Raw genomic sequence first — 17279 nt, 5'->3', positions numbered from 1 at the left:
CAGCGATAGCGTTCAAAGTTTATTTTATGCTGTTTCGGTATGGTCCGTCGCAGTTATCACTTGTTTATTTCGTAAAGCAACGAAGGGGGCTAGTTGGTAAACGTTCATGGTTATATTGCGCTCAGTTTTACACAGACGATATTAAGTGAAGGACGGGACGTGGACGGACGTAGCGCAAACTACCAACTGTTTAATACTGTTAAAGAACGCGCTTATATACAAGGATATATGGCGCGGGGGTTGGTAGTTTGCGCTACGTCCGTCCACGTCCCGTCCTTCACTTAATATCTTCTGTGTAAAACTAAGCGCAGTATAACCATGAACTAGTTTATTTGCCGCGAAAGTCGCCAAAAGGGAAAGCTTCATTTGTTTCCGTCAACGATTCAATGTTAACCCTTCAGGGTGAAGCTTTCAGCCTTGAGACAAAACAAGTACAACTTATGGACCAATAAGAGCGTTAAAATGCTTAATGTGATATATCCATGGTAAAGCGCCCTGGGTGGATACTAACACAAGTGAATGTGAGCAAGACGCGTACGAAACGAAACTCCATCTAACAAATGTTTTGTGGTTATGTCACGGTTCGACAGTTGTTGCTTCGCGCTTCGTTTCACCCGTGTCATGTTTTCGTTCAGTTGTCACATGTGTCCGAGTGCTTCAGTGCCATAGCGCTCTTTACCATGGAGTACCACTAAACACTCTCGTTTGAAGCCTTACAAATCGTAGAGATACCGCGCAGCTTTGGTGCTTTGCAGTTCCTTTGGGGTTCTGCGCCACAATTTCTCAGATAGTTGTGGCTTCTTTGTGTGTATTTGGGAAGCTCCAACAGGCTCTGCTGTGGCGGGCGAGGACGACTTTATATGCGCAGCAAATGAGTTATTCTTTAGAAGATGGTAGTGTCCTCTGTGAGTACTTGCTGGTATGTATCGCTGCAAATGAGTTTGGAGTCTGTTGATGTCTTTTTTGTGTGTGTTCGTTCACGTGAAATTCGCTTAGTGTTCGCACTGGTTCGTGCGTGTCACTTTGTCTGAAGCCTCTTGTCTGTCATATGCGTGTACGTGCTTGTATTTCCGATGGCTTATTGAATAGGGCTTGCTTGCTGGCTAGCTGGTGTTCCATAGTGGGCAGCACTGACGCGCAAAAGGAACATGGGAGCAACAAGGGCGACAGCGCCTGTCCTGATTGTCCTCGCCTTCCGTTCGCACTTCAAGGCCACTAATTACGGCAAATCGAGTCTGCAACACACTGCGCTGACATTCCTCCCAGCACATCAGGCTGTAGTGCGGCTGGCTTCTGCCACCGCCTACGTCGCGGGAAAGAGAGTCACGTAGCCTTGGTGAGAGAGTTGCCAAATATGCGCTTTATGGGGGATGAGGTCGTTGAAGGAGTGCGGCATAGAGTGGGAAACGAGGCCGCTCATGTCGGGCCATTGGAGGACTGCGGCACACTGGTGGACTGTTGGCACGCGTAGGCGGCCCTGTTCTCGCAGTCGTAATCGTTCCACAGGTGCGCCAGCGACTCGATCATCTCCACGCAAATCTGCGTCCCTCCGCTGTTGTTTGGCTGGCCTGCGTTTATCACAGTGAAAAGGGTCCGTGCAAGCGTTACTGGAAGTGCGCAAAGCAACTTTTCTCCGACCTTGTACACACTAAAAATTACTGACTGCTTTCTATATATGCATACATACATCTAGCAAATCATGCTTGGTGTTAGCACTTATGCGTGAAGCCGCTTCTCTGAAGCCTTTTTTCAGTCATATGTACCTCCGAGACATCTATTCACGCAAAATTTGCTTCGCGTTCGCGCTGGTTTGCACATATGTCACTTTGTCTGGAGCGTCCTGTCTGTCATATGTTTTTTACGCGAAGTAGGAAAACGAAAAGGCAGCAAATGACTCAAAGGCATGCAAGGAAACCTCAGAAGCGACAGCCGATATTCGACGAGCGCATGCTAGATGAAGCCACACAATGCAGCAGCGCAGCAAACACATTGACTTTACGCATGCAGATGCCCGTCGTGTTTGCGCCTTGCTAGCTCGAGTTCGTCTACGTGTACATGAAGAAGCGATTTGTCAGCAAGAGCACGCACGTCAGCGGCACTGTGAAAAAGAGAGCTGACCGTGCGTTTTGTAGTAGTTTTATGCAAATAAACTTTAGCCTCTTTGCTTTTTTTTTTGAATGTGAAGAGATCTCTGTTGGAAAGCACGGAGCAGGACTTAGCGACTACAGCTGCAAATTATACGAACTCTTTGTCACTATACGGAGATGAGCTGGCACTGAGCCGGGAAAACGCGTTAAGATTGTACACAACACGTGGTCCAATTACCCGTATGAATGAATATCATACCAATATTATGCTAGCACCCCTTGGTAATAGTCGGAGCGATATCTTTTACAACGAAAACCACCTTGACAAAAAATATTCCGCGCATTTCCTTTTTTTTTTTAATATGCTTCGTCCCAAATTTTCCTTTCTTCGCCCTCGTACCTGTCCGTGTTTTAGATTATGATATGCGTAAAAAAATGTAATTTAGAGTTGCATACGCGCAGCACTTTGTGTTTTGAATCCCCTCAGGATGACTCAGTGAACACATGCGCCTGCGTGATAAAATAGCGCCCACACTGTTCTGAACGAGGGCTCATCGTTTGTAGCTAAATAGTTAGTAAAGGTACTATCCACAGGTAAGTAAGCATATAATGAAGCACGACTGTAATGGTGAAGTCACTATATTACCTACATACGATACAGCACACTGCAATATGGTTCTTATGCTATTACTAACGAGAGCCACAATGCGATCGTTGCTATAGCCACCAAACAAAGGCAGCAAGCTTTAGCCATGCGCAGTGCCGCCAGTGTTATCCTGTCAAATTGCTGCTGCCCGTTTTCTATTTGCTCATCATGCAGCGGCGTTAGTGCAGCCTACGTGAATATGTGGTCTGCGTTTGAGCGCGCGCCGTAACTTATAAAGAAATGCGTACCTTTTCCCCATCGTCGGCTGGACTCCGGGACTTGTTCGCCGTTCATGAATGTGGTGTTGCCTTTCGCGCTCTGTGGTATAGGGTCGGGGTACGAGAAGAACACGGAGGAGAACAGGTATAGTGCAAAGAAAGATGGCGCGTACGGGCTTATTGAGAAAAGGGCGTTGGTTAAACGTTTTCGTCATCCAGAAGCGTGCTGAAATGGGCACGTCGCCACGTAAATGGAAAGTAAAAGAAATAAAAAGAACTTGCAAATTATGCTCGCGAGAGCGGCCCGCATTACAAACAGCCTTAAAGGACAACTGCAACCAAATTTCACTTTGCATAAATTTGTTAGAAATTAGTAGTGTATACCACTGAACCAGTCTTGGCAACACTGCAGGGCTGGTAATTGTGTGGTGTTCTCGCGAGCAACATTTAGGCAGCATCTAAGCAGACGATGCGTGCACCTGGTGGTGTCGCTGTGACTAAAGGACGAACGGTGGGCCGACAAGTGGCGGGCAGTGCTCAACTGCCTGCTAAACACGAAAAAACGCACGTGTTCTTGTTTTTGTTAAAGAAGTAAGGGAAAAAAATAATAACACGCGTAACAGTTGCGTGAAGTACGCAGAGGGTGGGTCGTTCGGGAATGGGACGCTAATTGTATTGCCGGTGAACGGCCTGGCCGAATGTCTGCAGAGGCAGTCATTCCATAATGGGGCGGACCTCCACTTGCAATGTTAGCTGTGTCGATATTTAAACGATGGAGGAAAGAAAAGTTAGAACTTCGTTGAACAGGCGAAGCATTGATTGCGATATAAAATAATTAGACAGTCACGCGCGCACAGACAAACACGCAGTCAGAACGCTAGCGTGATGCCTCTCGCTTCAACGCGAACTAGCCTCGCAAGAACACAGCGCACCACAAGCGAAGGTACTAGTTAAATCTGAGGTCGGCTAGCCTTCGAACCCAGCGCAGATTGCCTCCAAGATAGACGCCGCATCTGGAGTAGAAGAGGAGATGCGCACCCTCGAGGCCGCCATATTGTAGTACATACAGCATGGCGAAAAGCTGCGCTTCATCTCGATACGCTTACATCTGCAGCTGCAGTGGAAGCTGTTGATGGTACTGCGAAACAGGGTACGGTGACGTCACGTGAATACTCCTTATACTCTCCCACCGAAATGTCCACGTGCCCGCCGGCTAGAAGTTACCGCTTGACTGTCACGTAGCGAGGACCTGTTTCCCGGGTAAGCCTTCTTTTTATGTACTCTTCATAACTGTAGGCTTAGAAGTTGTCACGTGTCGCTCCCTTCTAGTCTGTTTCTTTCCTCCATGGCTTAAACAGAAGACGCAAGTTGCTGTACTGCGCGTGGATCCCCGTCACTTACAAGTTACGACATGCACGTATCAACAAAGGCTTCCACTAGGCTAAGTTTCCGACAGGTTCCGTCGCAGGTTCCAGAAGTCGAAGCAGTCACAGTTCACGTACGTCGCGTCGTACCACCCCGTGTCTCCCGCTTCAGACGCGGCTACAGCAGCAAAGAAAGACGAACGGTCGCGCACCCTCTGCACGCCGATCCACAGCCTGGGCGCCCTGTTCCGGCGCATCAGCTCCACCAGGGCGTCGTGGTCCTGGGCGCTGACGGGCATGGCCATGGCCAGGCCTTCGGCCGAGCAGGCACGCAGCGCCGCCATGAACGTCGTGGGGCCGGCACGGAACACGAACGCTGCTGGAAGCGCGCCGCGAGGTCGCAGAGCTCGTTACAGGTCGCCTCTGTTCCTATACTGGCAAGCAAGCGCTTATCATTCTTTGTTTGAATTGCTCGAGCATAGGCTGCGCCAAGTGGCTGCAACAAGCTGCCGGCACGCACAAAGGATATGGACGCCATTTTATACAAACAGTCTCTCAAGCCTCTCAAACTTTACTCTGTCCCCCTATTTCGCCCTGCAATTTTCACCCACGATCCACCATAACCCTTTCATTTTAGTTTTTTCTACAACCCTGATGGCATTATGAAAAGACCTTGGGCTCTTTCCTGAACACCAAGCATATTCATAAAAAAAAAAAGAGGTAGAGAGAGAGAGAAAAAAAACTAGAAGCTTGTTGATATGAAAGTTAATCAATTGCAGGCGCCAGTAGAACAAAGCACATTGCAGAATTGTTCTCTCATATAGCCCGCTTGCGTAAACAACATGAATGGTTAAATCAAATGCAGATTTCCAGCGAATTACTTCTTGATAACATAGAGGCTTAAACCTCTTTCTTTTTCGCACCTGTGCTCCGTGCCGCTGTCTTTCTCAAATCTTCTTTTTTGCCTGCTGAAACGGCTTTGCCAATAAAGGCGTGTTGATTCCTTCGTATAGGGAACTCTTTTCGGGTTGTATTGGATGAGGGAAATTTCTCTTACTGCTTCTCTATCACTTTACGAAGATAAAATTGCTAGGCCAATTGCAACGCATGTTTCATGAAAAGTCTTCAATATGTATTTAATGTTGAGGGACGTGGCTTTTGCTTGGGCAAGCCATTTCAGTCGTTTTGGAGACGTTGAACATTGTTTCTCATTATTTGTGCAGAAATACAGAGAATCTATAATGAATCTATGAGCATTTGTTTCTAACTAGTAAATTGGCATACAGAAAGAGTGCTTGGTTGGCACTGGAACGGGACAACACTGAACGGACACGCATTTGAAGTAAGTGTTGGGAGAACTATAAAGTGAACATGTATGGGAAATTTAAGGCACACAACAGATTAAAGAGAGGGAGAGAGAGCATGCATATGGTTTCGTGCTGAATGTTTTTCATGTCCTTAAAAAGAAAATAAAAAATTGCGTTCTATGCGTGGTTTTTCAGTGCCATGTAGGTGTAAAGGTACTCATAACATACAAAAGTAGCCATGCATTAAGCATAATAGTGAAATAAAAAAAAATAGGCCAGGAATACAAATATGGAAACTGATGGCATACTATTGATGTTATACATGTATAGGTAGTAAGCCTCCGGCGTAAGCTTTAAGAAAGTCGAGAGTTCCACGGAAGCACATCTTGCAATTTGTAAACGTTCTTAAGAAGGCCACCGTGTATGAACTTGGATATGGTCACTGTCAATTATGGTCTTTTATATTCGGCGAGTGCTTACTTACCATTGAGAGCGGTGCAAACGCTACAGCGAGTATCACGGCGTTTGTAACTAAAACCCAATGAGGAGTTTTAGTTAACCGCCAAAAAGAAGGCCTTAAGAATCATTGCGCTGCAATTTGTGATAATACTATGTATTTGCACGCTCCCTTTTCCTCGAATAAACTAGTAATCGCATTGGAGCCTCATGTGTTACGCCGGAGGCTTACGTTATTCCATCGGAGCAGTGCTTCCCAAACTTTCAAGCGACAGTCTAACGACGCGGAATCGTAATTCCTTGTTTAAGTGCAAAAGAAAAAAAAAACAAGAAAAAGCTCTGACATGATAGCACGACGACAGGATATGTGTGCGCAACAAAGTTGCTATTATCCACTTGTGCGATCACGTTCCTGGCACACATTGGCCGTTGCATACGGCGCCAAGGAAAGATCGTGACGTAGGTTGTGCGCTCGTCTTGTCAAATTGACCTCGAAACTCGGCGCTAGCTTACACACAGCGAATGTGCGCATGAATAGACTACGCTAATTTCTCGGATGGGTCTTAATCAAAGCGTTTTGCATACATTGCTGTATGGTGAACCTTCCGGGTTAGCAAGCTTTAGCATTAGGCAGGACTCTGCAGGGGCTCGAAGTGGTTACCAACGCGCAATTTTGACTTTACATGAATGCACTGAAGAACTACTTGGGTTCTTCACACACACGCTCGTTCACGTACGGGCTTTTGCCTACCTCCTGCGGGCACCAACATGCCACTCATCGATTAAACAAAAAGGACGTGGTCCAGGTCAGGCGTGGCAATCGTGGAGGCTATCTATTACGTTGCCAGCGATCGGTAAAAGAAAGTTTGGGAAGCAGACCGCTACAAAGTATATCTACGATGGAACGATGGAAGTGTGAGTGTAATACCTCTGTCTTGGGGCTTTGACGTCACGTCATTCAAAGCCTGGATCCCGACTGCATCTTCCGCCGCAAGGGGCGTGGCCCAGCCTCCAAGCTCTGACGTCACATCATGCAACGTAGAGCTTCTGACTGCGTCACCACCCGTGCCAAGGTCTTGGTTTACAGAAACATTGGTGAACGTCACAATGGTGCAGTGTGAGGTGCTGTGTCGACTGGGTAAAAGGGTGTTGTACAACAGTGATACTTGGCGATGTAACAGGTATCTCTGCTTACGGTGCTAACTTTGTAAACGCGTTCAGAATTGTTAGTTCGCAGAAGAGCTTACCTACAGGCAACGTGTATCTGCAATCTGTAAGGAAATCAAAATCTGGATTTCTTTAGTCGAGACGATGTTTTCTTGTTTTACGTTTGCGATTGCGTATTTCCTGGACATTTGGGACAAACGTTCTTTAATTAAGGCCCCGTTGAAACATGACGCAATGGACGGTGAATTGGCTAAGACAGAAGCATGGCTATCAAATCCCGCATGACACATAAATATACCACTATATTAACAGAGAACTGATCTTGAACCGCTATTTGCCAGCTCGTGTTAGCATAATAGCTATACCATAGGGCCTGTATTCACAAAAAATGTCTTAAGCTAGAACTGTTCGTAAGAGCAAATGGCAGCAAGTCATGATGCTTTGTAAATTATTAGCCAATGTAGCCGGCCAATGATAAACAGCACCGACGAATGAGAAGCTTTGCGAACTCGCCACCACGCTTTTCTATCGATGCATGCAAGTGTTCAATAAAAATAATTTATTAATTCTAGTACTGAAAGTGGCTTACACTATTGTAAGTGAAAACCATGGTCTATTTAATCGCTATAACCTTTTCACATTAAGCACTGAATTAAGTATTCGTCAACTATTCTGGCAGGTCAGATACAGTCCGAGGCGATTTGCCACTGACATTTTTTTTTTTTCATTTCATACTCGTGCTCTGCTGTGAAATGTTGTATTTCCTATCCTGTCTGCTCAACGCGCTCGAATGTTCACCATGGAAGTTTGTCATCTCATAAGAAAATTGAAGGAGTATTATACTGCTAGAAGCATGGACCTATAGGCAGAAAGAGGTTAAACACAGTATCCGTCGAAGCTCACTTTTTCGTCTCCTGTCCTCAGCGGGAGTAACAAGTGGTCGGGCTGTGCTCGTGTCACTGCTAGTAGCGACGGGTGGGCAGTCTTGTGAATCCCCCTTGGTGAGCTGAAAAATGACGTGCTATGACATTTCCCAAGGACGATTTGTATCGTTAGCAGCTTCGCAGTCTAGACTTTCCTAGGCGCTGCCTCTATTTTTAATCACCGATGTTTCAACAGTCAAAATAAGATTTTATATATATATATATATATATATATATATATATATAAGTTAACAGACATTGCAAGTGATAGAGGCAGGTGGTCTGTTAGAATTATAAAATGAGTGTCAAGGGAAGGGAAACGCAGTAGAAATAGGAAAGTGGCAGGCATACAGTGTCAGCTGGTGGCAACACAGCGGTAATTAGAGACTTCTGCGAAAGGCCTTCCTGAAGTTGACATGAAACAAGCTGATGAAGATGACGACTTTTATGATGCCCTACGATTCCCAGGGCAGTGCGAGTTGCACGTTTATTTAAAAGAAAAGTGTAGCCTGTACAGCGACAGTGGTCCGACTGAACGTGAGGTCCCGTGTTGCCTCTATCACATCTAACGCTGGCCTAATCTCGCGGTGTGCAAACAGTAGCCTTAGACTGCCTCTACTATGAAGACAGGAGAGCGCCAGTGAACTTAAACCACCTCAAGGACTCATACTTACTTCTATGAACGCGACTGTACACTGCATATATATAAAAGCTCACGCCCTGACCCTGGCTTTGGCGAACACTGCATAATTTTTTTGCAATATATGTAAAGAAAGGTTCGACAAACGAAGCTCACGATGTATAGATTAACGCCTAAAACTATGACTGCATATACACTCGATGGTACACAAGTAGATGATATTGTCACGTGGTGGTGACGTAGAAGAACACAGTAGCAATACTGTGAACGAGAAAACTAACTTTTATTGGGCGAACTTGTGCCCACAAAACAGGCTACACTTATAGCACAACGAAAGCGGCGAACACAGTCGGCGATCGTCGGAAATCCGATCAGCGGGTCAAGCGCGTCGGCTTTTATACAGAATCGTCGAATGTTCCAGACTAATCGTTGGGACTCGCGTGCCTTCCACAAAGTTCTACAGCATTCGCGTCAGGCGAATAAATCAGATAACACAAGGTTCGGCGACAACAGACTGCGGATAGAAGCATCGATAACTTTCCAGAAACTTCAGATACATGCAAGCGCGTCCCGCGCTGTGCGATAAGATTTGTTAGGCGGCGAAACGTGGTCACCCGATAAATATAAGTACACGTGTCAATACCCCCCTCTTAAAAAGCATCGTCCCGATGCTACAAATATAAGAGAGCGAAACACAAAAGGACACTTACTAAACATAAGTAACAAAACAACGAAAAGAAATCAAGTCCAAAGGTCAGTTACACGAAGTCCCAAAGTTCGTCAACGCTGGTGGTACGGCTTGAGTCGCACAACATGGACAATTTCAGGTCGTGAGCGGCGCCGCTGTGACAGCGAAATGCCGTCTGGCACGACCTCATAGTCCAGTGCGCCAATACGTCGGATGATCTTGTATGGTCCGAAATAGCGACGCAAGAGCTTCTCGCTCAGTCCTCGTCGGCGTATAGGGGTCCAAACCCAAACACGGTCACCGGGCTGGTACTCGACAAAGCGTCGTCGGAGGTTGTAGTGTCGGCTGTCGGTCCTCTGTTGGTTTTTGATCCGCAGGCGGGCGAGCTGTCGGGCTTCTTCGGCGCGCTGGAGATAGCTAGCGACGTCAACATTCTCTTCGTCAGTGACGTGGGGCAGCATGGCGTCGAGCGTCGTCGTCGGGTTCCTGCCGTAAACCAGCTTAAACGGCGTGATCTGTGTTGTTTCTTGCACCGCCGTGTTGTAAGCGAAAGTTACATACGGCAGGACCGCGTCCCACGTCTTGTGCTCGACGTCGACGTACATTGCTAGCATGTCGGCGAGGGTCTTGTTGAGGCGCTCCGTGAGACCATTCGTCTGCGGATGGTAGGCAGTTGTCCTCCTGTGGCTTGTCTGGCTGTACTGCAGAATGGCCTGGGTGAGCTCTGCTGTAAAAGCCGTTCCCCTTTCGGTGATGAGGACTTCTGGAGCACCATGTCGCAGCAGGATGTTCTCGACGAAAAATTTCGCCACTTCGGCTGCGCTGCCTTTTGGTAGAGCTTTAGTTTCAGCAAAGCGGGTGAGATAGTCCGTCGCCACGACGATCCACTTATTCCCGGATGTTGACATCGGCAACGGCCCCAACAAATCCATCCCAATCTGCTGGAATGGTCGGCGAGGAGGTTCGATCGGCTGTAGTAATCCTGCTGGCCTTGTCGGTGGTGTCTTGCGTCGTTGACAGTCTCGGCATGTCTTGACGTAACGGGCGACGTCGGCGGTCAGACGCGGCCAGTAATACCTTTCCTGTATTCTCGACAGCGTCCGGGAGAATCCGAGGTGCCCAGCGGTTGGATCGTCGTGTAGGGCGTGCAGTATCTCTGGACGCAGCGCTGACGGTACAACAAGAAGGTAGCTGGCGCGGACTGGTGAGAAGTTCTTCTTCACGAGTAGGTTGTTTTGAAGCGTGAACGAAGATAATCCACGCTTAAATGCCCTAGGGACAACATCGGTGTGCCCTTCCAAATACTCGACTAGGCCTTTTAGCTCCGGGTCCCCTCTTTGTTGTTCGGCGAAGTCTTCCGCGCTTATTATGCCAAGGAAGGCGTCGTCATCCTCGTCATCTTGCGGCGGTGGGTCAATGGGGGCGCGTGATAGGCAATCGGCATCTGAGTGTTTTCTTCCGGACTTGTATGTTACAGTGATGTCGTATTCTTGTAGTCTGAGGCTCCACCGCGCCAGCCGTCCTGAAGGGTCCTTTAAGTTAGCTAGCCAACACAACGCGTGGTGGTCGCTGACGACTTTGAATGGCCTGCCATAGAGGTAAGGGCGGAATTTAGCTGTAGCCCAAATGATGGCGAGGCATTCCTTTTCAGTCGTAGAATAATTGCTTTCCGCTTTTGACAGCGACCGGCTAGCATACGATATCACCCGTTCAAGTCCTTCTTTCCTCTGGACTAGGACGGCACCGAGGCCTAGGCTACTGGCGTCAGTGTGGATTTCGGTATCGGCGTCCTCGTCGAAGTGTGCAAGTACCGGCGGCGACTGCATGCGTCGTTTGAGTTCTTGAAATGCCTTGGCCTGCGGCGTTTCCCACTTGAACTCGACATCACATTTGGTTAGATGTGTTAGCGGCTCCGCGATGCGTGAAAAGTCCTTGACAAAGCGTCTATAGTAGGCACACATGCCAAGGAATCTGCGCACTGCCTTCTTGTCGGTTGGCTGCGGGAACTTTGCGATGGCAGCTGTCTTCTGTGGGTCGGGGCGTACTCCTGATTTGCTGATGACGTGGCCTAGGAACAAAAGCTCATCGTAAGCGAATCGACACTTTTCCGGCTTCAGAGTGAGCCCTGATGACTTGATGGCCTCTAGTACTGTCGCAAGCCGCCTCAGGTGATCGTCGAAATTTCCGGCGAAGACGACGACGTCATCCAAGTAAACGAGACAGGTCTGCCACTTCAATCCTGCTAAAACTGTGTCCATCATGCGCTGGAACGTTGCAGGAGCGGAGCACAGTCCGAATGGCATAACCTTGAACTCGTAGAGGCCGTCTGGGGTGACGAAGGCCGTCTTTTCGCGATCTCTTTCATCGACTTCTATTTGCCAATAGCCAGACTTGAGGTCCATTGACGAGAAGTATTTAGCGTTGCAGAGCCGATCCAGTGCGTCGTCTATCCGTGGGAGGGGGTATACGTCCTTCTTGGTGATCTTGTTCAGACGACGATAATCGACGCAGAAACGCAGGGTTCCGTCCTTTTTTTTCACCAAGACTACAGGAGATGCCCACGGGCTTTTGGACGGCTGGATGATGTCGTCGCGCAGCATTTCGTCGACTTGGTGCCTTATAGCTTCACGTTCTCGCGTCGAAACTCGGTATGGGCTCTGGCGGAGAGGTCGAGCGCCCTCTTCGGTTATTATGCGATGCTTTGCGACTGGGGTTTGTCGAATCCTTGATGACGTCGAAAAGCACTCTTTGTATCGTCGAAGTAGACTTCTGAGCTGTTGTTGCTTAATCGTGGGGAGACTTGGATTTATGTCGAAGTCTGGCTCGGGAACTACGGTCGTCGGGGTAGATGCGGCAGAATCCGAGAGGACAAACGCATTGCTGTTTTCCAGAATTTCCTCGATGTATGCGATCGTCGTGCCCTTGTTGATGTGCTTGAACTCCTGGCTGAAGTTTGTCAGCAACACTTTCGTGTGTCCTCCGTGCAGTCGAGCGATCCCTCTTGCGACGCAAATTTCACGGTCTAGCAGTAGACGTTGGTCGCCTTCGATGACGCCTTCTACGTCAGTGGGTGTTTCGGTGCTGACCGAAATAAAAATGCTGGAGCGAGGCGGGATGCTCACTTGATGTTCGAGCACACTCAAGGCGTGGTGACTACGAGGGCGCTCCGGCGGTATCGCATTATCTTCCGACAGCGTTATTGACTTCGACTTCAGGTCGATGACTGCGCCGTGTTGGTTGAGGAAGTCCATGCCGAGAATGACGTCTCGTGAACACTGTTGGAGGATAACGAAGGTGACAGGGTAAGTCCGGTCGTGGATGGTAATTCTTGCCGTGCACATTCCTGTCGGCGTAATCAGGTGTCCTCCAGCGGTCCACATTTGAGGGCCTTCCCATGCAGTCTTAACCTTCTTCAACTGGACGGCGATGTGTCCACTCATGACGGAGTAATCGGCTCCTGTGTCTACTAAGGCGGTGACTGCGTGGCCGTCGAGAAGCACGTCGAGGTCGGTGGTTCTCTGTCTTGCGTTACAGTTAGGTCTTGGCGTCGGATCACGGCTGCGTCGTGTTGAACTGAAGTTGGAACGTCGCGTCGTCAAGTCTTCTTTCATCGGTGTAGTCTTGGCTTCCTGATTTCGTCGGGACGGCGGCGTGTCGTTATGTCGTCGAGGTAGTTTCGTCGGTGTCTTCGTCGGCGGCGGAGGATCTTCGTCAGTTCGACGAACAGCAACCGCACCTCCATCGGTTGCTGCTTTTAGTTTTCCGGATATGGGCTCGCTGACCGGCCCCGGGCTGGGCCAGTGTATGGTCGGCGCTGCGGCGACAGGTAGCGGCCTGGTGATGGCGAACGCGACGGTCGTCGAGAGCTCCACTGAGTAGCGGCGAGGTAGTCGGCGATATCGCGAGGTCTTTCGCCAATCTGTGGTCGCGGCGCGTTAACGGCGAACCCTCGGAGTCCCATCTCCCGGTATGGGCATCGGCGGTAGATGTGCCCTGCTTCACCGCAGTGGTAGCAGAGCGGGCGGTGGTCGGGGGCTCGCCAAATGTCCGTCTTCCTCGCGTAGGTGCGCTGGGCGACGGGTGGTCGTGCTGGCGCTGGCGGCGGCGGACGACGGAACTGCGGCGTGACAGGGCCCTGGCGCGGTCGCGTAGGGGGACCTTGACGGCGTGCGACGGCGGCGTAGGTCATCGCTTGCGGCTCAGGCTGCGGCGATACAGGGGCTACTCCAAGTTGTTGCTGGAGCTCCTCACGGACGGCGTCGGCAATCGAAGCCACTTGAGGCTGTGATGGTGGGAATAGCTTTTGTAGCTCCTCCCGCACGACCGCTCGGATAGTCTCGCGCAGGTCGTCGGTGGCCAGTGATTGAACTCCGGCGTAGTTTGTCGAGTTTGTGCGGCGGTCGAATTGCCGGTTTCGCATCTCGAGTGTCTTCTCGATGCTGATGGCCTCGCGAAGAAACTCGTCGACGGTCTTCGGTGGACTTCGTACCATTCCGGCAAAAAGTTCCTCCTTCACACCACGCATCAGCAGGCGGACTTTCTTCTCCTCGGGCATGTCAGGGTCGGCGTGGCGGAAGAGACGGCTCATTTCTTCCGTGTAGATTGCGGTCGTCTCATTAGGGAGCTGCACCCGGGTTTCTAATAGCGCTTGGGCTCGTTCTCGGCGTACGACGCTTGCGAATGTCTGCAGGAAGCCGCTTCGGAAGAGTTCCCAGGTCGTTAAGGTGGCTTCTCGGTTCTCGAACCACGTCCTGGCCGCGTCTCCCAAAGCGAAGAAGACATATCGCAGTTTGTCGTCGCTGTTCCAGTTGTTAAAGGTAGCGACTCTCTCGTACGTCTCAAGCCAGCTTTCCGGGTCCTCGAAAGTTGAACCGCGGAACGTCGGAGGCTCCCTGGGCTGCTGCAGCACGACGGGTGACGCTGGGGCTGCCATTGGGGTGGACGTGGTGGCCATCTTCCTAGTCGTCTCAGGCAAAAGTCCGTGCTCCGGGGGCAGTCCTTGCAGCCTGCGGCTACCTCGCTGGTTCTTGGCGACGTTGGTGTCTTCCGAGTGAGGGCTTGAGTCACGGCTTTGTGGGGGCGTCCGGTACATGAACGCAAAGCACCTCCACCAGATGTCACGTGGTGGTGACGTAGAAGAACACAGTAGCAATACTGTGAACGAGAAAACTAACTTTTATTGGGCGAACTTGTGCCCACAAAACAGGCTACACTTATAGCACAACGAAAGCGGCGAACACAGTCGGCGATCGTCGGAAATCCGATCAGCGGGTCAAGCGCGTCGGCTTTTATACAGAATCGTCGAATGTTCCAGACTAATCGTTGGGACTCGCGTGCCTTCCACAAAGTTCTACAGCATTCGCGTCAGGCGAATAAATCAGATAACACAAGGTTCGGCGACAACAGACTGCGGATAGAAGCATCGATAACTTTCCAGAAACTTCAGATACATGCAAGCGCGTCCCGCGCTGTGCGATAAGATTTGTTAGGCGGCGAAACGTGGTCACCCGATAAATATAAGTACACGTGTCAATATATATGACCACAAGCTTTTAGAGCAATATGCGTTCTATAGTTACACACGCTTCTCACAGTTACCATCGCTGTACCACCTTTGAAGAACGTTACTTCTCCCTGGAAACCTCTTTCCTCAGCGGCTGTTGAAATGACTGAAACCATGATGGAAGTAGTGCGAATACTTGGAAAACAATAAAATTGGGCGCTACTCTTCAGCGTCAACAGAAAAGGCGAGATAGATTGCGTAGTGCTCTTGCAAGAAAAAGGATGACATCCTATGCTCTACTAAAACAGCGTACTCAATCTACAGCGTTAAAACAACATGTGAGATACCACTGGGTTACAAGGCACTGCGTAATTAAATGAAGTGGTGGAAACGTTGGCCAAAGCTGCTCATAAAAGAAAATTGCTGCGGCGTAGCTCAGATTTCTTCGGCTTCCCGCTGCATCAGCTCGGGACCTTCTTTTCGTTGCTGTCGGATTGCTCGGGCTCGGGCGGCTCTAACGGCTGGATCGGCGCGATGACGGCGAGCCGTTTCACGGGCGAGCTCTCGCCGCCGCTCGTCGAAGGCTGCCTGTTTCTCGGGGAACGCACAGCGCGTGGCTGTCCGATTCGTTTACCGAGACTGAACTGAACGGAAACGAAGCCGGCGCAGCGCGCGCGATACCCTTTCCTGCCCTCTTCGTCCCCGGCAGAAGCCAAACAGGTCTGATTGGTTGCGCGCTTGGTGTGAGCGCGCGCCTATGCAGCTGGAATCCTTGCTGATGACTCACGCTCAGGCGCCGGCGCAGCTGTCAACTCATCAAACAGCCCTTTCCCGCAGCTGCTCTGCTCTGGGAGCAACTGTTTTTTTTTTTTTGCGTGACAACGACAACGCCACTGAAACTAGTAAGTCAATGCAAGCTTCGCTTGAAAAGACCGCATGGCTTTCAAAAGTGTGCAGGCAGTTATAGTCACCTTAGTTGTTATCCTATATTATCAATCAAGCGAAAAGAGGTATAACGGTCGCCAGAAAGCGGCGATAACAACTCCTCTTTTTATCTTTATCTAAAAAAAAGGAAACTGACATTCATCGAGTTCTTCGTACTGAAACGTTTTTAGCAGTTAACAATATCAAAGAGGCTTTCAGCCCGAAGAACTCGATGGATGTCATTTCTTTCGTGTAAGAGCACCTCATCATCCGTTTCGCATTTTCTGTTGACGTTGAAGAACAGCGCTCCGCACTGTGGCCACCTTCTATAGCGATGCTGTTATAGCGAGTTCCGCAGCAGTCTTCGTGCGACAGCCTAATCGGTATCAAATGTCCATGAACAGCCAGCAGCGCATGCCTCTTGCGGGCCGTCGGTGCTAATAGAAGTGACAGGTTTGGATATAGCGAAGGTATTTAAAAAAGAAACCGAGTATAGAGAAGGAACTGAACCGCGGACATTGTAGTAGAAAAGCGTTTGCGAGGTCTTGGGTATAAGGTTTCCGGCAGAGGTAAAACAGGCCTCCGTGAGGCGTGAGAACTCTCTCGTACAGCTTCGCCCTCTCTCATGGCATACAAGTTGCGCGGATTGTCATACATCTGCTAAAGCTTTCCTTTTTCTTTTTTTTTTTCCGTCGATATGCCGAATTTCGTGCGCTACACTTCCGGCATGTTTTTTCGCCAACTAGCCCGGCAAATAATCCTGCTGTACCGAAGACCTCGCGTAAACGAACGAAGTTTCTGCGGGGAGCCGCACCAGGAGTTGGTCCCGCGTGAGCACGTCGTAGTGAGCGAATCCCGGCGCGTCGCGCATCGGCCTCCGCGAGTCGCACGGGGAGCGCTGCAGGAGATCGCAGCTGCGGTTGCCGAATGCGAACGCCTTGCAGCGCGGCGACTTGAGCAGGCACGCCGCCAGGCACTGCACGGGGCTGCTCAGGCTGGACAGCACCTCGATCGGCTCCATGTCCGGCACGGCGCCCCGACGCGACTTGCAGCTCGCGAAGCCGCTGTTGCCGCCCTGGAAGACAGGGAAGGAAGAGTGCGGTATAGGCGTCGACGGAAGTTTTGGGTCCCTTAGAGCTAAGCGCTCTCCAATGACTTTCCTAAAATCAACATTTTTGAGAAGACACGTATACAGTAGACACCCTGTGGCTGTGACACACCGTGTGACACGCCAGATACCTGAAGAACTCTGATCCGACTGTGCGCGTGAACTCTGCCTCCTTTCAGTTTTTCCTTCTTTCTTTCATCCCATTTCCCCCGCGCAGAGTAGCCAACCGAACATCTGTCTGGTTAACC

General features: G+C 49.9%; 1 protein-coding gene across 5 annotated transcripts in view; it reads right to left on the bottom strand.

Moving 5' to 3' along the window:
* Nucleotides 1-1337: 1337 nt before the first annotated feature.
* The window catches only part of LOC126540035 (uncharacterized), a 43787-nt gene continuing 27845 nt past the window's right edge, over nucleotides 1338-17279 (bottom strand). For 2 of the 5 annotated variants that reach the window (XM_050186835.3, XM_050186836.2), the window contains 6 exons: nucleotides 16738-16998; nucleotides 8149-8251; nucleotides 7007-7129; nucleotides 4528-4694; nucleotides 2982-3051; nucleotides 1338-1568 (listed from right to left, as the gene is read on the bottom strand). In XM_050186835.3, coding sequence (XP_050042792.1) covers nucleotides 1417-1568; nucleotides 2982-3051; nucleotides 4528-4694; nucleotides 7007-7129; nucleotides 8149-8251; nucleotides 16738-16998 — 876 coding nt within the window. In that variant the 3' untranslated portion in view covers nucleotides 1338-1416. The remainder of the gene's footprint in view (nucleotides 1569-2981; nucleotides 3052-4527; nucleotides 4695-7006; nucleotides 7130-8148; nucleotides 8252-16737; nucleotides 16999-17279) is intronic. The other 3 variants (XM_050186837.3, XM_050186839.3, XM_050186838.3) reach the window with 3 other exon arrangements.

This window comes from Dermacentor andersoni, chromosome 2 (assembly GCF_023375885.2).
Source record: "Dermacentor andersoni chromosome 2, qqDerAnde1_hic_scaffold, whole genome shotgun sequence".
In the NCBI taxonomy this organism is placed as follows: domain Eukaryota; kingdom Metazoa; phylum Arthropoda; class Arachnida; order Ixodida; family Ixodidae; genus Dermacentor; species Dermacentor andersoni.
This window is presented reverse-complemented; position numbering and strand designations above follow the sequence as displayed.